General features: G+C 57.2%; 2 protein-coding genes across 15 annotated transcripts in view; both read left to right on the top strand.

Moving 5' to 3' along the window:
* Positions 1-2,749, top strand: part of CTDSPL (CTD small phosphatase like) — a 126,042-nt gene extending 123,293 nt beyond the window's left edge. For 2 of the 3 annotated variants that reach the window (XM_055414652.2, XM_055414651.2), the window contains exon 9: positions 927-2,749. In XM_055414652.2, coding sequence (XP_055270627.2) covers positions 927-1,009 — 83 coding nt within the window. In that variant the 3' untranslated portion in view covers positions 1,010-2,749. Of the gene's footprint in view, positions 1-176 lie in introns of all 3 variants that reach the window. The other variant, XM_088831877.1, reaches the window with a different exon arrangement.
* Positions 2,750-2,881: 132 nt separating this feature from the next.
* VILL (villin like) lies at positions 2,882-26,248 on the top strand. Of its 12 annotated transcripts, XM_055414640.2 has the most exons (23): positions 2,882-3,213; positions 6,917-7,051; positions 8,487-8,554; positions 9,104-9,179; positions 12,343-12,409; positions 12,544-12,618; positions 12,859-13,064; positions 14,301-14,409; positions 15,714-15,824; positions 16,128-16,327; positions 16,694-16,772; positions 16,865-16,963; positions 17,592-17,730; positions 17,881-17,981; positions 19,919-20,056; positions 20,162-20,320; positions 20,855-21,034; positions 21,566-21,711; positions 22,590-22,734; positions 24,604-24,789; positions 24,957-25,028; positions 25,459-25,734; positions 25,985-26,248. In XM_055414640.2, exons 2-23 carry the CDS (start codon positions 6,960-6,962, stop codon positions 26,096-26,098), a joined length of 2,838 nt encoding a protein of 945 aa, XP_055270615.2. In that variant the 5' UTR covers positions 2,882-3,213; positions 6,917-6,959; the 3' UTR covers positions 26,099-26,248. The 12 variants fall into 12 exon arrangements, with proteins under 12 accessions (XP_055270615.2, XP_055270618.2, XP_055270617.2 ...); XM_055414643.2 differs by lacking the exon at positions 9,104-9,179; XM_088831871.1 differs by lacking the exons at positions 2,882-3,213; positions 6,917-7,051 and adding an exon at positions 8,147-8,249.
* Positions 26,249-26,315: the final 67 nt, after the last annotated feature.

The following is a 26,315-nucleotide window of genomic DNA, read 5'->3' as shown; positions in this document are numbered from 1 at the left end:
AGTGGCATCATGTCACTTCCGCTTTCACACGACTGCCATACTTCTGTACGTTTTTGGTTTGGTTATTGTTGTCGTTGCGGGTAGAGCAGTTACAGAAAACTCTAAAACCCCTGGATAGTTAAAAAAAAGGAATTCTGTTTGTTTGGTTTTTTTTTTAAATCTGTCCTTTTCAAAAGCTGGATACCCATGGAGCTGTTCGGGAATTTTCTTTGCTGCTACCGCGCTGCCACCAAATGGAATTGACCAGCGGCTCTTACACTGTTCTTTGCCACTGTGCCTACGCTCAGAATCTGCTCACTGCTAAGCTGCAGACTTGGACAGGGTCAGAAACCTAGGTGTCCCACCCCACTGCAGACTGCAGACCGCGTTCCTTCTCTGGCACCAGCCTCAGAGGTTCAGGAGGGAACAAAGACCAGAGGGCCGGCGCACCTCATCATTGTGGCGTTCCTTTGCAAACTGCAGTCAGCCTCAGAGCTTGTGCTAAGCTGACCGTTCTCTCAGGAGAACCTGTGGCCTCAAGCCGCCACCACGCTGATGTGGCCTGAGTCCATTTCTTGGGCTTCTCTTTTGAAGCACAGCCTGTTTCTGAGCTGAGGGTGGGGGAAACGCATCTGGACATGGGACCCATTACCCAAAGCCAGGGAAAGGAAGGGCCCCCTCCCTGAGCTGGGGCTCCTTTTGCAGCCTTTTGCAGTGAGATCTTTTAAGCAGTGCCATGATCCTCGTTTGACAGTAAGATGGTCTATATAAAGTATTGCTCTTAAAGATAATTAAACAGAACCTTTTCGTGTTGGCACCGTTGCCTTAGTCCTGTGTGGGTCAGGCCGGAGTTCTGGTGGGAGCCCCTGGCACTAAGAAGATTGGAAAGCAGTCGGGTGGGGGGTTGTCAAAGTAAAATTTCTTTTCTGCTTTCATTCACAAAATAGTGAAGCCAGCTGCCAATCACGTCCTCCCAACAGCACTTTGGTCTGCAGACTGCCGTGCTTTCAGGAGAGAAGTAAGTATTTAGGGGTAACCAGGTCTCCTCATACTCTGAGTGTTCCAAACGCAGTCATCCACATGCCAGTTAAAATAGAAACAGCCCCTTGCTCAGTGTGACCACAGAAAATGACAGTTACATGGCAGGTCTGCACATGCCATACACCTTGATTCGGAAAACTAGTAATTAAATGAACCCACTGCCTTAAATGTCTTGAATGTTGCAGTCAAGTGTCTGTCATGTGTCGTCATCCACACAGAAGTCGGTCCTGATGAGAGCCCTAGGCCCCTCACCTGTGCTCCCTGCTTTGTTGGCATCCCAAGGTCTTACTGGGAATAGGGGGCAGCGAGGAAATTCTAGAATATTCCAGGGGAATCAAACCTAGGAATCGTGCCCCACTTCTGATGGAGTACAGACACTTGGCAGGCTTGAGCCAGATCCTTCACCTGGTCGTTCCCGAGGCCGTGAGTGCCATTGCACTGGGCCGGTGCAGAGCTGGCGGGGGTGGAGCCCGATTCCTGCCGCCACAGACACAGAATGTCTCGGGAGGGCAGCAGGCCCTCCGGGGAGTTCTGGATTCTGTGCACCTTATTCAACCCCACTCCAAAATTCCGTTCTTATTTTTACCCTTGATTCTGCTTTATGTATATAATCAAAATATCTATATTGATATATATATTTTTAATCATCTACATGTAAATGAAGCAATAGAATTCTAACATAAGGCCAAGAAATGAGATGAATGTTTGGGGTTTATGTTTTTAAGGTAAATACGGGTATTATTTTTACTTATTACCTTTTATGAGATTGTGGGCTTTAAAACCTAAGGAAACCTATCTCTGTGCCATATACTTCCCATGTTACCAAAACACCCCCAACTCTTTAGCCAAATGAAAAATCTGACCTCCTGAGTTTCCATGGTCCTTTTGGTACCAGGTTAAAATAGAGTCTCCTGGACAATTATTTTTTACTTTAATATCTGGAACAGGATACCGTGGGTCATGGACTCTGGCTGGGCCTCGAGTGGAGGCGCCCAGGTACAGTGGAGGTTGTTACTGCTCTGTCTTCCATTGCTCTGGAATCCCACATGTTGGTCCATGGTCTCACCCATTAGCTGTTTGTAAACAATGCATCTGTATCCTAAAAAGAAACACCACCCATCATAGCTGATGGTTGGTGAGGAAGCTCCTCTGACATGGTGCCATTTTGATGAGATGATCTTGGAGACAGGAGGATGCCGTAATGACACTGACTTGTCATGGTTGCAGCATTTGAACGCATGGTATGAAAAGGAAATCTGTAAGTCTATAGCCTGGCAAAATTCTACAACCGTGTGTATTCAAGGTGGCTTCCTCATGAAATCCAGAGCCACACAGCCCTATGGTCAAACACTAGTGGCGTTTGCCTCTGCTTTTAAAGGTGCTGTGATGGACAGTTGGCACGCCAGGGTTCGAGAAGAATGGATGGTTTGAAGTGCTTGCCTTTACCTGTGCACAATCAACTGGCTGCCTCTGTTCCTATTTTACTGTAAATTTGATGGCGTCTGCTGCTGTTCATTCTCCAGAGAGCTTCTAACACCCCCGCCCAAGGGGTGGAGATGCTGGTGTCTGGGTAGTCATGGATTTCTGTTGGACATTTGAGTGTGATAAACGTCACTGGGGAAATACTACATGTGGGATGTGCACGTTTCCAGGGGTGAGCGTTGTCAGTGAAGAGGTTTGCAATGATTCCCTTCCTGCCAAAAATAAATACGTGAAACTGCGCTCTCCATGGGTGGACTGCTGCTTAGCGCCTCTCCTCACTGCGTTCTCTGCTCTCTCCCAGCGGCACAGCCTCACACCTTGGGCCTCTCTGAAGAGCAGGGGCTGATGAGAGCAGGACAGCGGGATCTCAGGAGCTGTGGACCTTGACTCCAAGGGAGCAAGAAAACCACGCTGCCCAGGGCTAGGACCAGACAGAAGCGATCTGGCTCACCATCCTTCCCCAAGGATTCCAGCCCCACCCTCAGGCTTCCAAGTGCAGCCTGAGGAAACCACAGCCCCCACCCCGCCCCCTCAGAGCCACAGGCATTGTGGTACCTAAACCCACAGCCCCTGTGCGCGCTGGCTGAGATGCTCTGGTGACCGGGTGAAGCACGGCAAAGGACCAGGAAGAGAATAAGGGCCCCAAGGCAGTTTCTCACACTGGGACATCCAGGAAACATGGCCCGCAACCCAGCCCCTCTGTACAGGAAGGTAAGGGCTGCAAGGGTCCCCCTCAGCTCTCCACACACACACTAGGAAGTACAGGCAGAGCCCTGGGCACAGCCTCACCACTCTCAGGACTGTGTCTTCATAAAGATGCCTAATTCAGATAGCCAAAAAACACTAGGGTCAACAGTCTCAGCAGATAGGTCTTATCCCCATTTTGTGGATGAGAAAACCAAGGCCTGGGAGACAATGCTCTGAAGTCTATTCTGTCACAGGAATACATGTGACAGGCATATCTGTTCATCTATAAGAACATAGGGCACAGTGTGTGTGTGTTAGCCCAGGAAACCTAGTATTTACTCAGAGACAAGCCCATACCCCCCACAGATAGTCTGTGCCAGGCCACTAGGTGCCCTCTCCACTGTACAGCACCTAGCCAGCCAGGACAGCCCAACTTCCTCCCTGGTTCTGGATTCCTAGGCTGTGTCCCTCCCCTTGCTTTCTCTGGCATTGTCCCCACGCTGCCACCTTTGCATACAGGCAAACAAAATTTTGAGAACTGTGGCTGCCCCTGAAGCTGGGGTGTCTCAGTGAGTGTCCACAGGTCCTCTGAATAGGCAAGAAGGGAACAGGTCATTGCGAGGTCACTTGCTTGGGACCTGGCATCCTGAGCCTTGACCTCCTGATGTTTTCTCATTTGAGCACCTGTCACCTCTGTATTGTAGGACCAGGGCAGGAAGCCGAGGAGGGTGGGGGAGGAGTGGCTGGGAAAGAAGACAGTCGCTGGGCTTACCCACTGTCTAGCAACTGGGTTGCATTAGAGGCTGGTCGCATAGTCTGCATAACCTGAGGTGTTTGAGTGGCACACATCTCCTATGCCAGGGCTGCCCAGGGATCGACAGGCTGCTCAAGGCCCACAAGCCACCAACTGGCATGGCCACCAGCCTGATCTGCAAGGGGAACACGCTGGACCTGCAGGCCTTCAGGAGCAGGCTACATGGGCTCTGGGTGGTCCACCCCACACCGCTCTTTCCCAGTGCCCTTTCCCTGCTCAGTGATCCTGTTCCGGCTGCCCATTAGAATCACTTGAGGGCCCTTAAAAATGCAGATCCTTAAGTCCACCCCAGACCATTTAAACCTCGGTCTCTGAGGGTGGACATTCTATTTTTAAGTGCTTAGGTGACTCAAAGGTCATCTACCAGAACTGAGAACCCCCACTCCGACTAGTTGTGGAGAAAAAGTCACCCCAAACTGTTCCAGGCCTGATACCCAGGTATGGCAGATGAGCTATGGGCAGGGCTTAGGAGGAATGACATGCATTGTTCTACAAGAAAGATCAGGCATTTGTTCATTGCAAAAAAAAATTCAGGAAACCCAGAAAAGTACACAGAAAACACGATACACTGGGAGCCTTTCCCAAGGCAGGGGTGAGGAGGGAGTCCCAGTAAGAGCCCCACCTAGCTGATAGCTCCCAGCTTTTATACTGAGGTGGGGAGCAGAGTGGCTACCCCACTTCACATCGGAGCAGTGGGCCAGGCAGGTCCCCAGCAACACCTCACGTGGCGGGAGGAGTGAAGAGGGATGGTGCCTTCCAGGCCTCTCACATGTCTTAACAGGCGTGGGTGCTCCCGCAGGGCAGGGCCAGACTTCCCCCACCACTGAGACGCAAGACAGCAGCACCTTCTGGTTCTCAGGAACCTGGGCCGTCATCGGGCTTGGACACTCCTCCACACGGCCCATTAGAGTGATGGCCCCGCGGGCACAGGGCGAGCTCCATCTCCTCCGGCCCTGGAGGTTCCCGAGCCGCCCGCGGGGAGTCGCTCTCTGACTACGCGCGCCCCCGTGGCCGTGGCCGGGGACCTTGTCGCTGCTCTTCCGCGGCCTGCAGCCAGGTGGGGGGTGGGCAGTCAGGAGGAGGGCCCCACGCGGGTCCAAGGCTGCTCTCCTCAAGGGCGTGGGGCCGGACATGTCCAGACCGCGGGACCCAGGACCCGAGTCAGGCCGCCCCATCCTGGGTGTAGGTCCTGTACGCTCTCCGGAGGGGCGCACCACCACCCCCCGCCGCGGGACTTGGTCCACGGGAGAGGTGACCTCTTGCATCTGTGTGGGAGGGACTCCGATGAGGCCTGGGGAACCAGAGAGCAGGTAACCTAGGGGCAGGGCCTGGAGCAGGCCGGCATCCAGCGCCGCCTTCCCCGCCCACTACGCCTAAGTCAACATTGATGCATGCTAGACGGCTGGGCCTTCCGCGATAAGCCCAGGGAGTGGGGCGGGAGCACAGTGTACCGCTGAGAACCCTCGGACCCTGCGGGGCGAGAGCGCAGGCAGTCAAGGCCAGAGCGGTGCTGGCCAAACAAACCAGGCTCAGTGCCCTTCAGACTCCAAGCCCGGATGCGTGGGAGGGCGGCCGAGCAGGAGGAGGGGTGGCAGAGCCCCTCCTTGTTCTGAGTAGGAGGAAGAGAGAGGCCGGTACCGCCTCCTTGTAGCTTACTAGCTGCCTGTGAGCACTGCTCAGGGCCTCGGTGTTCTCTCTGTGTGTCAAGGGCCTGATCCCATGGAGCTTGTCCACACCAGACACAAAACAGTGCTGCTCATCTAGGCCCCAGGCCAGGCCCTGGGCCCACTGCCATCTCTCTGGGCCTGGGGTTAACAGGTTACAGGAGAGGCTGTTCTGGAGTAGCGCAGTTATGCCCACCCAAGTTCTTCTAGGTCCCAGAGACCCAGAGATTTCTAAGGGGAGGGGTCTTGGAGAGGTCCTTGGGCCTCCCCCAGCTAAGCTGCCGAGGCTGCATGGTGCCAGGTGGGGTGTCCTACCCTGCCTACAACAGGCATGGAAGGAGGAGTCATTTTGGCTGAGTCCAGAATGTGGAAAAGGAACCATGGGCAGATCAAGGAGAGAGGCCTATAGGCAAAGGAAACAAGCGCAAAGATCCAGAGACTAGAATGAGGTTGGCATCTTAAGAGACACAGGAATTCTGTAGCTGGAACATAGAACTGGGGAGAGAGATGGGAGATGCAGCGAAACGGACAGGCAACTGGGGATATTATTTTAGGGATGCCAGTGGAAGATCTGAAGCAGGGGAGTGGCATGATCTGATTTATGGCTGAATCATCTCTCTGGCTATGGTGGGAAGATGGACACAGGGGCCAGAGAGACTGATGCAGGAGCTCATGGTACCAAGTAGTGTGAGAGGCTGCCTCCCAGAGCGGGCTGGCCAGGCCCAGGAGCCCAGATGAACCAACCACTGGCCATCCTGGTGGGTGTGAGGGAAGAAGAGGAACTTGGGATGGCTCCCAGGTTTGGGGCCTGGAGCAACCAGCTAGATGTTTCTGCCCTTTTCAGAGGCTGTGAGGAGGTAGATCTGAACAAGGCCTGACGTGGATGTCAAGCGTGAAGGCAGACGTGCCAGGAGAAACGTGACCAGATGGAGATGGATGGAGGCTGAGGGGGGTTGGGAAGAGTGGGAGTCGGGGTCAGAAGGGACACTAGCGTTTCCATGGTGTTTAAAGCCTGGGGACTGGAACTTGGGAAGAAAATAGAAAGGCGACAAGAGCGAAGACCTGAGCTCTGCGCCTGCTGACACTGAGAGGCCCCAGAGGAGACTGTGGAGCAGCCAGTGCAGTGGGGAAAACCTTGGGCTGGGGGCAATTCAAGGGGAAGGGGTGGTCAGCAAGTCTCTGGTTGTAGGGGGCGGTGGTAAGGTGAAGACAGGGAGTCAGCCCCCAGCTTTCGGACTCTGGCACCTAGGAAAGAGACATTTCCAGGGAATGAGGAGCAAAGACCAACCAGAATGAGCAGAGAAGCTGAGGTGAGATGGGGAGAAGTGAGCGCACAGCATCTCGCCGGACGCCGGACAAGAGGAGTCGGGAAACAGGTGCTCAGGTAGGCAGAGCCAAACTCACACATGCATGCATGGTGCGCGCACAGGTCCCAAAAGGGAGCGGGGGCTCAAAACGGCATTCTCCCGCACACGAGGTCAGACACGCACAGATATTGGCCAAGTGCCCTGTGGCACAGCCCTCCATTCATACACAGGGACCCAGCAACTCTGTTAAACAGTCACGCACTGGCAGTGCATCCTCCCAGGCACAGTGGACCTAGATTTCCTAGAGTCGCCCCAACCTGTGGCAGGGAGCAGTGGCAGTGAGCGCCCGATATGGAGGAAGGGTCTAGGGGTCAATGGCGGCTTTCAGCAAATATTTCTGCATGGGAAGGGGAGTCCACACTGGCTGCACTGTACCTGGGACTGAGGCCGTGGTGACCCTGGAGTTTCTGCAAGGCTCTACTTCCAGCTCCTCCCCATCCCACAATCAGGAAGGAAAGGAAGGGGCAGCAGAGACGTGGGAGAGGCATCTTTCCTGGCAAGGGCTGGACTGGCCTCTCCCACGATGGGTATCAGGGCTCCCTGGGGAGGGCTGTGCTGGGCAGTGAGCCCAACTTAGGCTGTGAAGGACAGCAGAGGTGCAGGAGGGAGCCCTGGCCCCCTTCCCCCACCTTCTGAAGTGACCTGGGTCTCACAGAGCCAGACTGCCAACCCACCCCGCAATAAATAGCTTTGGTCCTGTTTCCTCCTAAAGTTTCCTGGGGTGGCCTGGCCTACTGGAGGTCAGGGATCAGGGGGTGTCAGAAGGGAAGTCACAGTGGCTTCCACAGCCCACATCTCAGCACAGCCCAGGCCTCCATCCCCTGCTTTCTCTGGCCACCAGTCCAGCCGTGGCCCTGGGGACAGGGCTGTCTCCTCTCAGAGAGCTGGGTCAATATTTGTTGACTGACTAACTAACTGACTCAGCGTGGATGCCCGTGCCCACCAAGCGCTGAGGTATGTTCTGCTGGGCCAGGCGGGGCAGGGATTGAGTTACAGTGGCGATAGGCAGAGCCGGGCCCCATGCCAACCCCAGCACTGCCCACAGGCAGGGTGAAGGCAGGAGCAGTTTCCAGCAGGTAGGCTGGGTGGGGAGGAGACTCCAGGGGCCAGAGTGGGAGGGCTGCTCCAAATCAGGAGCATAGCACGTGGGGTCACTGGGCTCAGGGTCGCCCAGGGGCCCTGCAGAGCTGGGGAGGCAGCGGAGCAACCCAGCAGGTGAGAACACTGGCGGGGGGCAGGGAGACTGCAGCCAGAGCAGCTCTGGGTGGAGTGGGGTCGGGGCGGGGGACGGAGAAGGTGGCAGAGTTTCTACGGGATGGCGGTGTCTGTCTCTCAGAGTCCATACCCTGGGGGCCCCGGGCCATCGTGCCCCCTCCTCCCACTCCAGCAGGCAGCGCCCCGCCTTGCTTCCTGGAAGTCAGGCAAAGTGACCTCGGAGTCCGCCCTTCACAGGTACCTCAGGAGAAGGAAGCTCACACCCCGGGGAGAAACGGAGCAGCAGAGGAGGGAGGAGGCTCTGGGTAAAGACGGGGTTGGGGTGGGGGCAGGGGTAAGGGGGTGAGGGGGCCCTGGAGAGGAAGGGGACCCCGGGGAGGGAGGGGGCACCAGGAGAGAAGAGCAAGTCAGAGGCAGGGCTGGGCATCTGAGAGAGAAAGGGGGCCGTGGGGGTACAGAGCGAGCCCCCAGGGACGAGAAAGGGGCTTCCAGCAGGAGAGGACACTGGGTGGAGGGGGTGTCCCCACTCAGGGTGGGCGATGGAAGGGGAAGAGGGGACATGCTTGGGTGTGAGAGCCTGAGGGTCAGAAGGGGCACTCTAAGGAGGAAGGGACCGCCCGGGGGAAGAAGAAGAGGGTGCTGGGGGAGAGGGCCCCCACCCTTTGAGCACCCGTTCTCCACTCCCCAGCACCCACGTGGAAGACAGGTGACGTGGGATGTGGCCTGAGGCCCTGGGAGCCTGAGAGTGTGACTCCCCAGGCGAGCATTGGATATCGGGGCACCCTGCGAGCCCCTTGGGGGTGGTGCTGTCCCCACCCAGCGAAACTAGCCCAGTCCCAACTTTCTCCCCACAGGGAGCCCTGGTGACCCCTCTGCTGAGCCAGCCAGGCTTCCTGTCCCTCTGTCACTGCTTCCCAGTTACAGCTCCTGGTCTGTACCTCCCGTCACTGCCTGCCTGGGCCGGGGTGCTGTCGGTAGTCACTGCTTCTGCCCGTCACCGCCGAATGTCACTATGCCTGTCACTTGACCTCACTGCGTGTTTCCCTTTGCTTGAGACCACCATGACTCGGTCGCCACGTCTGCCCGTCGCTCATGGCACTGCCACAGCAGTCCTGGGTGCAGTGAGAGCGCACGGCGACTCCGTCCACTTGCCCCTCCGCAGTCATGGGCTGATGGACCTTCGGGGTGTCAGGCAGCGGGAGCCGGCAGTAAACGAGAAGAGAAGCCCCTGGCCCTGGAATCCAGTGCGCTAGTGAGGGAGACCAGGCCATGAGCACTCGGGGACTCCAGCGGGTTGAGGAGGCAGCTGTAGCCCCACAGGAACCCCCTTCCCCCTCCCCGGGCGGCTCCCTCCCCCAGCCCTCCCCACCCCGCACACATCCAGGGCCGCCTTGGCCTTCTTTGAGAGGGTTGGCTCGGATAAAGACCTAAGGAATGTGGGCCACTCTCGGTGCCTCTGATTCTGTAACTGCTGTAACTCTGTATCTCCCCTGCCACTTCCTTTCCCCTGGCCGTGCAGAGTCAAGGCTGTTCCTCCTGCCATACAAGAGGCTGGAGTAGCGCAGGGTGGGGAAAGGAGAGGAGTGAACACCATACCAGGGCCATGAGAGGGGACAGAAAGAAGGGACTTCTGGATCTGTGAGGCAAAGCAGCAGCAAGAGGGAAAAGTTGCAGTTGGTGGGATTTAGAAGTCAAAAGAACTTCCACCAGTGAAGCAATGACCAGATCTCAGGCAGGGGATTCTGAAGGAGGGGTGCAGGGAAGCCTGAAGTCGTTGAGAATCATCTGCAGACATGCAACAAAATCCGGAGCTCCCTTCTTCCCCAGATCCTTCTCATTCCACCCCTCTCTCCTGTCACACTGGGAACCATGGTGCACAACAAAGTTGCTGTTTGGAGAGCCAATGGCTGTTTGCAGTCTGTGTGTATCAAGCGTTCAGCTGTGTATCAAGAATGTGAGAGTGTTTTGGCCTGATTTACCCAAGCTGCTCGTGTTGGCTAAGCCTATTACTTGCTGCAGTGTCTGTCACCTTCTTCAGAGTCAGGCTGTATGTTCAGAGTCTGTCCTGGGTTTGCAGAATCTTCATCTTCCCTGCCAAGCCTCTTTCTATCCTAAGCCTGTTTGGAGAATCTGTCTTTTTTCAGAAGCTGAGTCTTTTTAAACAGTCTGTCCCTCTTTCCTCGTGGATAAGATACTTTTTTTATTTTTTAACTGCAAAAGCTGCCCTGCATGCAAACCTCTCCCTGTCTACAGAGCTGGTCTCACGTCCTTGGCTGGGACATCTCTTTCTGCCTAAAGACGCTATCCTTGTTTTCAAAGATTTGTCTGTTTTCAGCACCTGTCCGAGTCAGCAAAACCTGTTTCCTCGGCAGGAAGTATCTCTGTCTCTAGACTGTGTCCCTGCTTGCAGAGTCTTTTCCTCTTTCAGAGCCAGGTTCTGTCTGCAGAACCTGAGCCCTGTTTGTACGGTCTGGGGCGTTTTTCAGGGTCTTTACCTATTTGCATGGCCTGTCTGAACTTGCCTGGATAGAATGCAGGCTCTACGCCTACAAAGAGTTCTCACCACCAGGGGTCGCTGTGTCTGTGAGCACCTCTGTCTTTCTGTAGAGCCCATCCCTGTTGGCAGAGCCCATGCCAGCCTGCACGGTCTATTCCTAATAATTGCATGTGTACTTTTTAACAGGACCTGTTCCTATTCATGGAGTCTTTCTCTGTTTCTAGAACTCATCCTTTTCTAAAGCCTGTCCCTGTTTGCAGAACCTGGGTTCTCTACAGAACCCAGCCCTGTTTCAATATCTTGCCCACGTCTGATTTCCCAGCTGGCTCCTTTCAGCATATCCTGCCCTTTCTAAAGACGTCACTGTTAACAGAGGCTGTCTGTTTGCAGAGCCTGTGTGGGCTTACAAGACCTCTCCCTGTCTGCCAAGACTGTCTCTAGGGGCCTTGTCTACAGAGCCTAAGTCTCTCGACAGAGCTCATGACTGCTTGCCCAGCCTGTTTCCATCTCCCTGTGTGCAGGATTTGAGGCTGCTTCCCGCGGCTGTCCCTGCATGCTGAGCCTGACCATGCCTAGAGAGCTTTGACCTGTTTCAGAGTTGCCTCTGTCTGAGAAGCCCATCTCTGACTAGTAACTCTGTGCCTGTTTGCAGAGCCTTGCCTAACTGTGTGCCTGTTCATACCTGCAGAGTCTGTACTTTCTGCAAAAAGTCCCTGTCTTAATAGTTCGTCCCCATCCACAAAGATTTTCAAAGCCTTTCCCATTTCTGAAAAGCTCCTCCATACCAGCAGAACCCAGGACTGTTTGCAGAGCCTTTCTCAGCATTCACAGCCTCTGCTTGTTTGCCCAGCCTGTCTGAATTTCCCCAGGTACAGTCTGTATCTCTTCACACAGGTCGGCCTTTCAAAGGTGATGTCTGTCGACAGAACTCATCTTTGTCAGGAGAACCTGTGCCTGCTCCATCCCTTTCTTGGGTCTCAGGAAGCTGTCCCTGTTTGCAGAGCCTGTGCTTGTACACAGAGTCTTTTCTCTGTAGGTGCTGTGTCTCTTCGCACGGCCACCTTCCAGCTGTCTGAAAGATCTTCACTTATTTGCCTTGTGTGCAGAGCCTGTCTTGCCTACAGGGTTCTGTCTTACTTCAAGAGCCGTGTCCCTGTTGGCAGAGCCTGTCCCTGCCTGCAGCACCTGTGGTTACTAAGCAGAGCCCTCGCCCTCTGCAAGCCTATCACCATCCACAGTGCCTGTCTCTGGCTGCAGATCCTACATCTGTCTGTTTTGAACTCTGTTGGCAGAGGTGGTCCATAGACTCAAAGCCTATCGTTGTCCACCAGGCTCAGCCTTTTTTCAAGAGCACAAACACAGACCACAAGCTAGGTCCCTGTTTGCAAAGCCTCTGTGCTGACATCTGCAGTACCTGTCCTGGTTTTCTGGCACTTGTGTTACGCAGCCCTCGTCATGAGAGGCACAGGCCATGATGAAGGGGCTTTGGAGAGCTGTGGGTGGGGAGAGCTCCTGCTTGGAGCCCAGAGGACCAGGGGGCAACCCGGGCCTGAGGACTCCGGCTTGTGTTTCCTGTCTCACTGCCTCCTGATCTAGGATGGACACCAGGAGGGGCCTCCCTGACATTGACAGTCACAGGGACCTCCACATATGGATCATTGAGGTGAGCGGCACGCCCAGACAGAACTGGTGACAGACTGAGTGTTCGGTCTCTGAGACCAGGCTTCTCCCACCCGGAGGGTCGTGGCTGCGGGGAGGGGCTCTGCTGCGTCCTCACCAGGCGCCCTCCTCTCCCAGAACCTGCAGATGGTGCCGGTCCCCGAGCCGGCTTATGGGAACTTCTTTGAGAAGCACTGCTATGTCGTTCTGCACGTGAGCGCTGGAGGAGCCTTTTGGGGGGCTGGGGGGGGGGGGCACAGCCCACTGGGGGCTCTGAAGATGCGGGAGCCCAAGAGCTGCCTCCCACAGGAGGCTGCTGCTGCCTTGAGGCCTGTTCACCTTTCCCTCCCCATTCTCCCTCTCTGACCTGTGGAGGCCCCTGACAGTGTCCCCCGGCCCTTGCTACCGCCTCCACGCCCCCCTGCCACACACACGCGGACTCTCGGGCCCTAGGTCCCCCGGAGCCCGCAGGCCACGCCGGGGGCGCCCAAAGACCTGCACTACTGGGTCGGCAAGATGGCGGGAGAGGGGGCGCCGGGCGCGCCGGGCCCCTCCGTACAGCGCCTGAAGGAGGCGCTGGGGGGCGCCACCGTGCAGCACCGCGAGGCGCAAGGCCACGAGTCCGCCTGCTTCCGCAGCTACTTCCGCGCGGGGATCGTGTGAGTGAGCCGGGCCGCGGGCAGCGGGCCGGGCTGCGGGGAGCGGGCAGCGGGCTGGGCAGCGGGGAGCGGATCGGGGCCACTGGCTGCCTCGTCGCAGCGTGTTGGGGGTGTGCGGTTTGTTTTTTTAATATAGAAATCATATCATACAACCTACCCATATAAAATACGCAATTCAGTATGTATAGTACATCCACAGACTTGTGCGATCCGGCACCACGGTTTTAGAACATTTTCGTCACCACCCCCGCCACGAAGAATCCCCCTACCCTTTAGCGTCACTCCCCACTTCCTCCCATACTCCCCTCCGTCTGTTTGGATTTCTCTCTTCTCGACATTTTACTTAACTAGAATTAGACGATGCCATGTGTGCCTATACCTCGTTTTATTTGTTTTCATCGCTCAATGGATATTTGGCTTTTTTCTGCTTTTTAGCTGTTACACTGTTGTGAACACTGGTATACAGGTCTGGGCTAGTTTTTGCCCCCATTTGTATTGAGGTATATAGTACTGTATTACAGCATAAGGGTTTCACTTGCATGTATCGTGAAGTGTTTGCTGCAGTAAGTTTACTCACCATTATGTATAAATCTTTGTGTGGACATTTGTTTTTCATTTCTCTTGGGTGTATACCCAGGGGTGGACGCCAGTTTTGTTTTGAGTTCGCTTTTGTGTGACCATGCCCAGTGTAAATATGTCTTTTGTTGTAAATTGCGTCAGATTTGTTTTTAATTACCAAACGCATTGAACATAGGAAACTGCCAGTATTCGATCATTCTGTTGAACCAAATACATGTAAATAGTATGTACAGAAATGCACGCACACATGTATACACGCACATGCAGAAAACGTGCCAGCCCATATGTGTCCACCTACCGGTGGGCACGCATTAGTGACTATTCATGTCCACCTACACACACATATACAGTTACGTGAATTCCACGCATACACATATATACTCACACGGATACAGACATACATGCCCACATGCATACATGGATATACACATGTGTGTGTCCACATGTCTACACATGGATAAGTACATGCACAGTCCTGTGTCCATATCTTGCACACACGTGTCCATATCTACTTGCACATATGTGTCCATATCTACTTGCACTTACATGTTAAACAGGCACATGTGTGTCCCCACATGTGTGCATGCCCATGTTCGTGTCTGCACCCACTGCCACTCGTGGCAGCCTGTGGTCTCATGTGGGACCGTGTGTTCTCAGCTACAGGAAGGGAGGCCTGGCCTCTGCCCTCAAGCATGTGGAGACCAACGTGTACAACATCCAGCGACTGCTGCGCATCCGAGGGGGCAAGCACCTTTCGGCCACCGAGGTGAGAGCTGCGAGGGATGCTGCCTGACCTTGGACTCAGCTGGACTGCATGTCCTGGCGTGTCGGGAGGCGTGGAGGGTGGCGGGGGCAGTGAGGGGAACGTGGGCGGTCAGCATTCCCCAGTGGCCCATTCTGATGAGGAGAGAGAAGGCAGAGCCCGGCTTCCAGCCCCACCTCCGCCGTGTCTCCTCTGACCCTTGGTCTCCTTGTCTGTCCCGGAGCACATTAAGACCTAGGACAGTGGCGGACGAGATGATGCACCTGGGTGGCCCCGGTAAGCAGCACCACGAAAGAGAGCATGACCTGGGGAGGCGCACGGCCCCGCACGCTCATGCACCTCGTCGTCGCCACCCACAGGCACACACAGCCTCTCCCGCTGCCACCCCAGAGCCACTCGGCCCACTGAGAGCCCTTGTGTGAATTAGACCTGAGTGCTCCCTACTTCCATCAGGATATTGATGGACGATACTGATCTTGTGAGAACCAGATGGTCTACTGCCATCCAGTGTAACGAACGGCCAGGAGTCTGACAACTGCAGTATGAACGGTGCCCCCGAATTGTGCACATTACTGTCTGCACAGTTTTGGGACTCACAGACAGTCCCGCCCAGGCTCATGCAGGGTCACCCATATATTCAGTGACCAAACATCTGGGTCATGCAGTGCCATCCTGCAGCCCCAGGTTTTGCCTGTTAGCCTGCCATAATGATTCAGAGCCCCCGATTTTACTCTCAGAAGTGCCTGTGTTGGGGTGATAATTGCCCTCAGCCACAGATCACACTCTGTCTCCTACACGGGCACATGTGCGCTGTCACCCAGGAGTGCACACAGCTGCACACGTGGAGGAACGGACGCGTGAGCCCCACTTGTGTCCCTGTGTCTGTGTACGCACGGGCCGCTGTGGACATGCACCAAGAAGCGCCAGATGCAGTCACGGACGCCCTGTGAAAGGAAGCATACCCTGTAGCCACAGACACCCACAGACGCACCCAGCCATGCCCACACAGTGACCCTCGAGGCCTCACGTGCTTACACCGGTGCGGGCCTACACACAGCTCACACGTACACCACACACACCACACCACACTCATACAGTGACCCTCGAGGCCTCACGTGCTTACACAGATGCAGGCCTACACACGGCTCACACATACCACACACACCACATCACACTCATATGTACAGCTCGCTGCACACAAGTGACACACCTGAGCTATGCTTACACGGGCAGGGGCTGGCTGCGGGCCCTTCCCGGGGGCCAGGTAGTACAACCCTCGGTCTCCTCGCTGACCCTGGCCCTCGCAGGTGGAGCTCTCCTGGCACAGCTTCAACAAGAGTGATGTCTTCCTGCTGGACCTGGGGAGGATGATGATCCAGTGGAATGGGCCCAACGCCAGCGCGGCCAGGAAGGCGCGGGTCAGTGTCCGCCCCAGGAACGAAGGGCTGCAGGGCTTGGCGGGGAGGGATGGTCCTCCATGGGCCCATCCTCCAGCCACCCCAAGAGGTGGGCATGGTTGTCCATCCAAGAAGTGGAGAAGCACCTACAAGCTGAGTCCAGATTCTGCACTGGTGTACCCCTGGATGCCAGGATCAGGGGGTACCTCCCCAGGCCCCCCACCTCTGGGAGCTGAGCAGTCACAGGAAGGATCTGGGCTGGAATATCTGAGAGGTGAAGGGAGCATGCTGGGGAGGCCCTGACTTCCAGCTCTGGTCCTGCAGGGCCTGTTCCTGACCCACAGCCTTCGGGATAGGGAACGTGGTGGTCGTGCACATGTCAGCGTGGTGGATGATGAGGCTGAGGCCACTGACCTCATGAAGATCATGGAAGCTGTGCTGGGCCACAGAGTGGGCAACCTGCACGCCGCCATGCCCAGCAAGAGGATGAATCAGCTGCAGAAGGCCAATGTCCACCTCTACCAGTGAGCAGACCTTGGGAGTGGGCTGGGTGGGTGTGTCCATCATTACTGCAGTAACATGGCGCCTCTACGAAGCCCTCTAGGAAAGGCTCTTGGCTGTCTGGAGCAGGCCATGAGGCACCTTAGACTCAGCCTGTACTCCTGCCTGGCTGCCTTTCTGAGAAACCCATTGTACAGACAAGGCAACTGAGGCCCTGTAAAGGCCAGGGCACTGCCTAAGGCTTCACAGCAAGGCTGTGGTGAAGACCTCAACTGGAGAACCCAGCCCCCAAGCCTTCTGCCTCTGGAGGCAGGAGGGGCGGTGGCAGCTGGAGTGGAGCCAGGCCAGGAAGGTGCTGAGCCGCCCACATCTGCATGCCTGTCCCCTAGAGTCTGCCAGAAGAGCAAGGATCTGGTGGTCCAAGAATTGTCGACCTGCCCATTAACCCAAGACCTACTTCAGGAGGAGGTGAGGCAGGCTTGGTCCCAGCCATCCCCACCCACTCCATAACTCCAGCCCACTCCAGACCACATGCTGACCAGCCCCACTTCTGATCCCAGAACTGCTACATCCTGGATCAGGGTGGCTTCAAGGTCTACGTGTGGCAGGGACGCCTGGCCAGCCTCCAGGAGACAGGGGCAGCCTTCAAGAGGGCTCTGGTGAGGCTGGGGGCCGTGTCTCAGAGGGTCGTTGTGCCGCGTGTCCTGGGGTCTAAAGGGAGGGGTAGTCCTGCCCTGGGGCCAGGAAGGGGATACCTCCTGCCCTTGGAGCCCTGTCTGATGGAGGAGAATATAACCCGGTCCTGGGGTCCAAGCCTGGAGACCCACTGCCCTGTCTGAGGGAGGAGACACACTCTGACCAAAGATCCCAGGGAAACACACGGCCCCTCTCTGGGGTACCACAGGCTTGTGGTACCCTGGAGGCCCTGGCAGGGAAAGACGAGAGAGCCTCCAAGAAGCCATGTTTAAAAGGGGGGATGGGGGACCTACTTTGAGGTCTGAGAATTCTCCAGCACTGGGCCCGCCTTCCTTTTCCAGGAGGGGAGGCAGGGTTCTGCCAGGGGTTTGAGGGGCGGTCATAGCCCGCCCTTCCGGAGGCCGGGAGTAAGGGAACCTGCGTGTCCTCGGGGACCTCGGAGCAGTCGGAAGTGTGGGAGCCAGCTCCTTATGCGGGTCACGAGCTCAGTTAATTAATGCTGCTCAGTGCACAGCTGGCCCCGCAGGTCCCGCGGGGTAGAGTGGAGCAGTGGGCCCCTGGGCCACACGCCTGACCCAACTCCCGCCCCAGAGCTTCATCCAGGCCAAGGGCTACCCGAGCTACACCAACGTGGAGGTGATGGACGCCGGCGCCGAGTCGGCCGGGTTCAAGCAGCTCTTCCGATCGTGGTCTGGGCAGCAGCGCAAGAACAAGAACCTCAGTGGGATGGGTGAGAGGGCGTGGCCAGGGAGCGGGGCGGAGCTCCGAGCTGCTGTGGGCGGGGCGGGGCCGAGAAAAATCCCAGAGAAAAGTGAGGGGTGTGGCTGGAGGCGGCTTTTTGCGTGATGGGCGGGGCAAGACATCCTCTGTCCCACCTCAGGTAAACTGCTGCAGGCGAAGCTAGACGTGGGCAAGCTGCACAGCCAGCCTGAGCTAGCCGCCCAGCTCAGGATGGTGGACGACGCTTCTGGGCACGTGCAGGTGAGGGGCACTGGCTTGGCTGGGTGAAGATGTCTTCAGGTGAACCATGTGGCTGCTAAAGTGTCGCAGGTGTGCCCTGGTGCAGGCCTGCACACAATCAGGTACCCTCGGGGGCATGTGTACATACACACACCGACCCCGAGCCAGCTCAGTATTGTCACACACAGCAGTGGCCACTTGCTGGGTAACACTCATGGCACTCAGTACAGTAACGTCTGGACAGTTAACTGTGCCCTTTGCCGTATGTTTGACACAAGCAGGCCTATTATATTATAGACACAGACACCGTTGTCATTGCCCTTATTCACAGCTAGGTACACAGTGGCAAACATGCAGCTGTACAAACTCTACATCACTCATGATCACACCCCCACACATCCAACCTTCAACACAGTCACACCCTGTCTGCCGCCTGTCTGGGCTCAGACAGATGTCCTGGGAGAGGCAGGGTTTGGGGGCTACTTCCAGGCTCTGTACAGGGCAGGGTTGCCTCTTGACTTACTGGGTCACCCATGGTCAGGGCCCTTCATTTCTTTAGGACTCAGTTTTGCAGAAGACTCATTTTTTTTATCTGTAAAATGGGGCTAAGTCTGTGGTCCCACCTGGCCGCCAGGCTGGTGTGGGGGTGCTGTGAGATGATGGGAACAGGACAGCTGAGCCTGTTTGAGGGGTGCTAGTTCTCAAGGTCGGCCAAGGTCAGAGAAAATACTGTTTCTCCAAGGTTTCCTCCAACTTTTGTCCTGATACGGACGGCCAGTGGCAATGAGCGGGGAAGAGGCTGAGAATAGGAGGGCGGGGAGCAGGGAGAAAGGATTGACAGATTGGAGGACAGGGAGAGACTGAGGGAAGCGGGGAGAAGCCAGAGGAGGGGAGTCAGAGGAAGGAGACAGAAGCTAGAGGGAGGGGGGGATAGGGCAGAGCGGGCGGGGTGAAGGCCCAGGAGAGGAGAAAGGGAGTCAGGGAGAGGTGGGGTACCCGGGGAGAGACGGGCAGCCAGGAGAGAGAGAAGGAGAAACAGGAGAATGGAGATAAGGCCAAGGAAGGAAGGAAGGAGGGGTCTGTAGCCCAGGCCCCAAGTACCAAGGCAGGGAGGGGACCCACCCACCCCAGCAGTCGGGGGACATGCAGCCAGGGGGAGGGCCCAAACCAGGAGGCCTGGCCGCCAGGTGAGTGTGGCTCCCGGAGGCATGAGATGGGGGTCAGCCTCTTCTGCAAGAAGCAGGGTGCTGGGTGCTCTGGTCTTTTCCAGAGACTGCTGTCAGGCCTCAGGATGCCCCGATGTGGCTTCTTACTATCTCAAAGTGAGCACTGTCACCCCCACTTTACAGGGGGGAAAACATTTACACTTTACAGATTCACTTTACAGGTGAATCTCAGAGTGGACTCACTGCCCACGTGGGTGACCAGGATTCGACCAGGGTCTCCCTGGCTTGGCTCCCCACAGGAAAAAGAAATCACGCTAAGTGTGACGGGCTGTTTCCCTTTCAGTCTTTGAACAGGCTTTGCTTTTCTAAATGACACTTGAGAAAAGGAAGATTTTCCAAGAATCCCTGGGTCTTGCTTCCGCCCAGCTTCTGCTCCCCTGGCCTGAGCAGCAAGCAGCAGGACCTGTCTGGCCCTTGCCCGGCTGTGGCTGGCAGGGTCAGGCTGGGGTGGCCCGAAGCAGCCGGGGCAGCCTCTGGAGTCCTCCCTACTTGTTTGTTGCAGGCGCTCCACACCAACTCAGAGTCCTAGCTGCGAGCAGCCTGGTGCAGATGTAGGCCCCAGGGGTCCATGGGGGGAGCACAGAGCATGGGGTGGGTGCACACCTCAGGGGGAGCCCCTTGCCTGCACAGGTACGGCCTGCCTCTAGCTGCGGAGAGCTTCCTGGTTGGACAGGTGAGTGGGCTGGTTTAGGTGGCGGCACCACCCGTGCCTGTTGGTCCCGTGTTCCCCAGATGTGGTGCATCCGGGACTCGCGCAGGCAGCCTGTGGACCCCAAGCATCACGGACAGTTATGTGCTGACAGCTGCTACCTTGTCCTGTACACCTACCGGAAGATGGGCCTCATCCAGCACATCCTGTACCTGTGGCGGGTGCGCCGGCCCAAGGCGGGTGGCGGGCATCCTCAAGCCCTGAAGCTGGGGAGCCGAGGACGGGGTCTGGGACCTGTGCCAGGCCCTCACCGCTCCCGCCCACAGGGCCTGCAGGCCACGGCACACGAGATCAGTGCCCTGAGGAGCCACGCCGAGGAGCTGGACCTGTGGTACCGTGGAGCCCTGGTGCAGGAGCACGTGACCATGGGCAGCGAGCCCCCGCACTTCCTTGCCATCTTCCAGGGCCGGCTCGTGATCTTCCAGGTAGGCATCTTGCTGCCGCCGCCAGAGCCTCCCCACTCCTCTGTGTGCCCATGGCCCTTCCATGCACGGGCTGAGCACCTTGTCTGCAGGTCAGGGGCCAGCCTACCGCCCCCCAGCTTCCTGGTGTTTGTCTGAGGCCCAGGCACTCCAAGGGTGACTCCTGCCTGCCCGAGTTTCCTCCTGCTTCCCCAGAGCCAACCACAGAACAGGGGCGCAGTGAGGAAGCCAAACAGAAGGGGAGCCGGGGCCTTGTCTGGGGTCACACACAGACCCAGCTGCTCCCCACTTTCCACCTTTAAGGCCGGGGGGATCCTTGCTCTGACCCCTCCGAGATGGGGTGAGGGATCCATTTAGAAAGGGCCTGGTCCCCTATTCCAGATTGAGGGGATTTTCCCACTACACACTCACAGGGTCCAGAAAACAGAGGTAGCTTTAAGAGAGGGGGCCCTGGGTGCCGAGGCAGTGCAGCCCCCACTGGGAGAGGGAGGCAGCCAAGGAGCCCTTGCCTCAGCCTGAGGCCCAGTCCTCTCGTAGGGGCGCTCCGGGCACAGCAGGAAGGTGCAGCCGGCACCTGCCATGAGCCTCTTCCACATCCAAGGAACCGACAGCTACAACACCCGGACCGTGGAGGTGCCAGCCCGCGCCTCAGCCCTCAACTCCAACGACGTCTTCCTGCTGGTGACAGCCAACCTCTGCTACCTCTGGTTTGGAAAGGTAATCCACGCCCGGGGCAGGGGCACCAGGCCAGGGAAGTCCACTCCTCAGCGGAGGCTGACTTCAAGCCCAGCCTCAGACAGGCTAGGAGGGAGGCGGCAGAGCCACCCGTCCTTTCTGGCACCTGGGGGAAGTTATAATGTGACAGGTGGACAGGGGCGTCCACAGGTCAGAGCCAGACCAGGCCCAGGCCGCCTCCCATCCTTCCGGCCTCGTTCAGGGACCACATCCCTCCCCAAGTGTCTTGGGAAAAGGAGGAGGCCTCGTTCAGTTGTCAGGGTTTTCTCTGATCTTCAGCGTAAAACATGAATGATCTACAAGTCTAGAGGTCTCCATCCTGTGCTCTGACCTGGAGAGGGTCCCTGTGACCTTGATCGCCTGAGGAGACAGAAGCCGGGGGCGGGGGTGCAGGGAAGAAGAGAGACCCTTGTTCAGGTGTGCTCGGCCACGAGCCCAGGCCTCCCGTGACTCCCCCTCCCAGGCCCCCATTAGCGGGGGATGAGGGGCCTGACCCAGCTTTCTGCCTTCCAGGGCTGCAGCGGTGACCAGCGTGAGATGGCACGGACGGTGGTCACCATCATCTCCAGGAAAGACATGGAAATAGTGCTGGAGGGTCAGGAGCCTCCCAACTTCTGGGAGGCTCTGGGGGGCCGGGCGCCCTACCCCAGCAACAAGAGGTGACAAGGCTGGGAGGAGGGTGCTCTCCTGACCCAGAGGGGGAAACGGAGGCCCAAGAGGGTGGGTGATTAGTTAAGGATCACACAGGGAACTAGACAGAGCCCAGGAGCCCATCCCACCCTGCCCTCCCCACTGACTTGTAGCGGGAAGATGCTGGGGAGAACGATGCAGTGGCGCCCTCTGCTGGAGAAATGTGCTCCCTGCACGGTCCCGTCCCGGACCATCCCATCCGCAGAGGGCCCGAGGGCAAAGCACCCCCCAACCCCGCACTTCGCACAGGTGGTGTCCCCAGGGTAATGAGACATATGGGGAAACAGCGTGTGTGCAGTGTGCCAGAATAGTGTGCGTGTGGTGTGTAAATGGTAAGGAAGGACAGAGTGAGGTCTCTCAGGGCTCTGGAAGCTGAGTGCCAGTCTCTCTGTGTATGTGGGACCTGGCTATTCCCCCCACGCGTCTCCTGAGCACCTATATTCTGCAGTCCCTTCTCAGTCTGGGTTCCCTCCTCCTACTCCTCCCACCTTCGGCCTGAGGCGCAGCTCCTGGGCTCCCAGCCCGGGGTAGGACCAGCGGCTTCTGCCTCCCAAGGCAGCAGGACTCCCCCTGGGCCCTCCCTGCGTCGGCTGCCTGTGGGTACACAGATCACCTAGCCTGCTCTCTCCACTGACACACAGAGGCCTGGCGAAGGGCAGCCGTTTTGGGAGGGGACACTGGGATGGGGGAGCTCAGAGGAGGGCCAGTGCTTCCTGCCCCTGGAGGCTTTGTATCCCAGCCCCAGAGGGGTGGTGGAGGGGTGCTGTGCAGAGGGCTGGCTTGGCCCAGGCTGGCCAGAGGCCCAGGGCTCTCTGCGCCCCTCACAGCCTTGTGCCATGCTGGCCAGGCTCCCCGAGGATGTGTCTGACTTTCAGCCACGACTCTTTGAGTGCTCCTGCCAGGCAGGCCCCCTGGTCCTCACAGAAGTAGTGTTCTTCAGCCAAGAGGACCTGGACAAGTATGACGTCATGCTGCTGGACACCTGGCAGGAGGTGCGGTCACCTGGGTGCCCGGGTGGTGTGTGAATGCGATGGGTCTGCACCTGTCTAACTGGGCGAGAGTGTGTGTGGCTTCACGTTTCCAGCCATGTGACTGCATATACGGCTGCGGGTGAGTGACTAGCTGTGACGCTGAGACCCTGAGTGACTGTGGATGAGACGCCAGGGGTGACTGTCCCAGGGAGCCCGTGGGAGACTGTGGCTGTGTGTCTAGGACTCACCTGTCGTTGTCACCAATTGTGGAGTTGGGTGTAATGTAACTGTGTGCCTTCTGACTGCGTAAGTCCAGGCAACCAAGTGCCTGTGGCTGACATGCCAGTGCTGAGTGGGTGTCCATAAAGTGACTGCATGTGTGTATATGTATGCGTGTGTAGCGGCCATAAAGGGATTGTGTGTGTGTGTGTATGTGTGTGTAGTGGCCATAAAGTGATTGTGTGTGTGTGTATGCATGTGTAGTGGCCATAAAGGGATTGTTTGTGTATGTGTGTGTGTGTAGTGGCCATAAAGTGATTGCTTGTGTGTGTGTGTGTGTGTGTATGTAGTGGCCGTAAAGGGATTGCTTGTGTGTGTGTGTGTGTGTGTGTGTGTGTGTAGTGTCTGCATGTACCTGCATTTGATCTCTATTTTATTTCTCTCTCTGATCTTTATTATTTCCTTGCTGGTGCTGACTTTAGATTTTGTTCTTTTTCTAATCCTTGTAGGTGATAAGTTAGGTTGTTTATTCGAGATTTTTCTAGTTTCCTTGAGGATGGCCTGTATCACCATGAATTTCCCTCTAGGGACTGCTTCGGCTGCATCCCATAGATTTTGTATGGTTGCGTTGTCATTGTCATTTGTCGGTGTGCATGCACTTGCCTGTGTCCATGCAGCTGTGTGTAATGGCTTCGTGGTCAAGGAACTGGCTGTATGTGGCCAGACCAGCCAGGAGCAGCGATGCTGTGCAAGAGAGACTGTGAAACTGGCTGACGGTGTGGGTGCCTGTGTGAATGTATTCATGTGATGGTATGATCATGTTTCAGTGTGGCCGGATGCAGTGGTGTTCCAGGCTGATGTTTTCCAGGCTGTGCGACCCAGTATGACTGTGTTTCGGTGCAGCTGTGTCTGTGTGTGGTTGATTGTGTGTGGCTGTGATGTGCCCTCTGGCTGAGTGGTAATGGACAGTTGTGTCTGTGTAGCTATGGAGGTGTGTGTGTGTGTCTGGGACTCTGTGTGAGTGTGGCAGGGAGGCTGTTGTGCTCTCATCCCACTCAGAGCACAAGCAAAGCCCTGTGCCCAGCAGCCCTGATTCCCCCTCTCACTCACTCTGCTCCGGCCACCACATCTCCCTGGCTACTCCTTGAACACACCAGCACACTAGGGCCTTTGCGCTGCATGTTTCCTCTGCTCAGAGCATCCCCCTGCTGCCAGATCTTGACTCAAATGTCATCTTTTCAGTGAGGCTTTCCCTGACTAAAATGACAGTATCCGCTGCTTCACCACACTACCACCACTCTTCTTTCCCTGCCTGATTTTTCTCCATCTGATATTCTACATATTTTACTTATTTCTGTGCTTCCCCCAGCAAAATGAAAGCTCTGCAAGGGCAGGGATTTTGTCTATGTCTTTTCCATGGTTGAGTCCCTCATCCCAAGACAGTGCCTGGCACACCGTTGCTACTCAGTAAATACGTGTGGATTGACTGCACACGTGCATGCCTGCAAACCTCCTGGCATGTTTCCGGGTGTGTGGGTGTGTGGCTGGCCTGCTGGGTGGGTCTGGTTGGCTGGGATGTGTGGGGGGGGCTCTGAGACCACCTGATGGACAGGGCTGGGAGGGAAGAGGTCAGCTCCACCCACCCCAGGCCAGGCCCCCTCTGTGGCCCAGATCTTCCTGTGGTTGGGGGCAGCTGCCAACGAGTGGAAGCAGGAGGCTGTGGCCTGGGGCCAGGAGTACCTGAAGACCCACCCAGCAGGGAGGAGCCTGGCCACACCCATCGTGCTGGTCAAGCAGGGCCACGAGCCTCCCACCTTCACTGGATGGTTCTGCACCTGGGATCCCTACAAATGGAGTGTGAGTGACGCCTGAACTCCCCCAGCCCCACCCTAATCCAGGGGAGGGGGCCACCCTGGTATACTGAGGGGGAGCCATCACCCTGCCCAGGGACCTCCGGTCTGTGGGGGGAACCTGATCCCTTTGTTGCCCCTCCATCGGGCCCCCATCCTGATTCTTGCCCCTAGAACACCCAGTCCAACAAGGAGGTGGTGGAGGGTGACCCGGGAGCAATTTCTACCATCTCTGAGATAACAGCTGTGAGTATTAAGGGGCCCCCTTCCTTGGTGGCTCAGATAGTGAAGAATCTGCCTGCAATGCAGGAGACCTGGGTTTGATCCAGGTTGGGAAGATGCCCTGGAGGAGGGCACGGCAACCCACTCCAGTATTCTTGCCTGGAGAATCCCCATGGACAGAGGAGCCTGGTGGGCGACAGTCCATGGGATCAGAAAGAGTTGGACCCAACTGAGCAACTAATGCGCGTGCACACACACACACACACATGCACACGCGCACACACACTCATGGGTCTGGGCTGGCATGGCCCAGAGGCCAGAATGAGTAAGCAAGGAGCCAGGCGCCAGAAGGGGCAGGAGTGGCGTTGGGGGCAAGAGGACCAGGGGACTCAGCGTGGCCTCCTGAGGGAGCCTATCCCCCAGCTTCCTGAGCCTGAGGCCCCTCTCCTGGCAGGAGATCATCAACTTCCGGCTGTCCAGATGGCCAGGCAATGACAGGGCAGGCCTGTTGGCCCTGCGGGCCCTCAAGAGCTCCAAGGACAGCTCCGAGAGAGAGCTGGAGCTGGGCCCCCGCGTGGGCACTGGCAGCCGGAGCACCGTCAGCAGCGCCAGCAGCAGCAGCTGCCAGAGCAGCCCCCAGTCCCTGGGCAGCGGGGGCCTGCCTCGGGAACAGCTGATGCACCAGGCTGCCTGGGACCTGCCGGAGGGCGTGGATCCGGCCCACAAGGAGGTGGGCGCTCAGAACCCCTGCTGCTCCCAGTCCCCACCCTCGTGCAGGGAAAGCTGAGCCGCAGGCACCCAGGGCATGACCCACAGGTGGCGGGCCATGGGGGCTGTCCTGGGAGATGAGTGTTCCAGACGGGATGATGCGCAGAGAGACGCCAGAGAGGATGGCACCTCTGGGTGGGTGGGACAGGGTTGTGGGCTCAGCTGACACCCTGCCTCTGCGCCCACTCTCTCCTGCCCCCGCCCTGCCCCAGGCCTATCTCTCAGACTCTGATTTCCAAGATATCTTTGGGAAATCCAAGGAGGAGTTCTACAGCATGGCCAAGTGGAGGCAGCAGGAGGAGAAGAAGCAGCTCGGCTTCTTCTGAGCCCTGCCCTGCCCTGCCAGTGCCACCCAGATGGCCCAGGCGTGGGCACCCGCCTGCGGGCACCTCCCTACAAATACCTGAGGCTGAGGAGGCCCTCCTGGCACTCCCTCCTTGGAGACTCCTGGTCCCTAAAATAAAAGCCGATGGCTCTGACAAGGTGTGGTGAGTCAGCTTTCAGGGTTGGGTCCCTCAGGTCCGCCTCTTAGGGGAGTGGGTC

The sequence above is a fragment of the Moschus berezovskii genome, chromosome 24 (genome assembly GCF_049115385.1).
Source record: "Moschus berezovskii isolate FMDL1 chromosome 24, NW_MosBer_1.0, whole genome shotgun sequence".
Lineage (NCBI taxonomy): Eukaryota > Metazoa > Chordata > Mammalia > Artiodactyla > Moschidae > Moschus > Moschus berezovskii.
The sequence above is the reverse complement of the archived record's forward strand: the minus strand, read 5'-3'. Positions and strand labels throughout refer to the sequence as shown.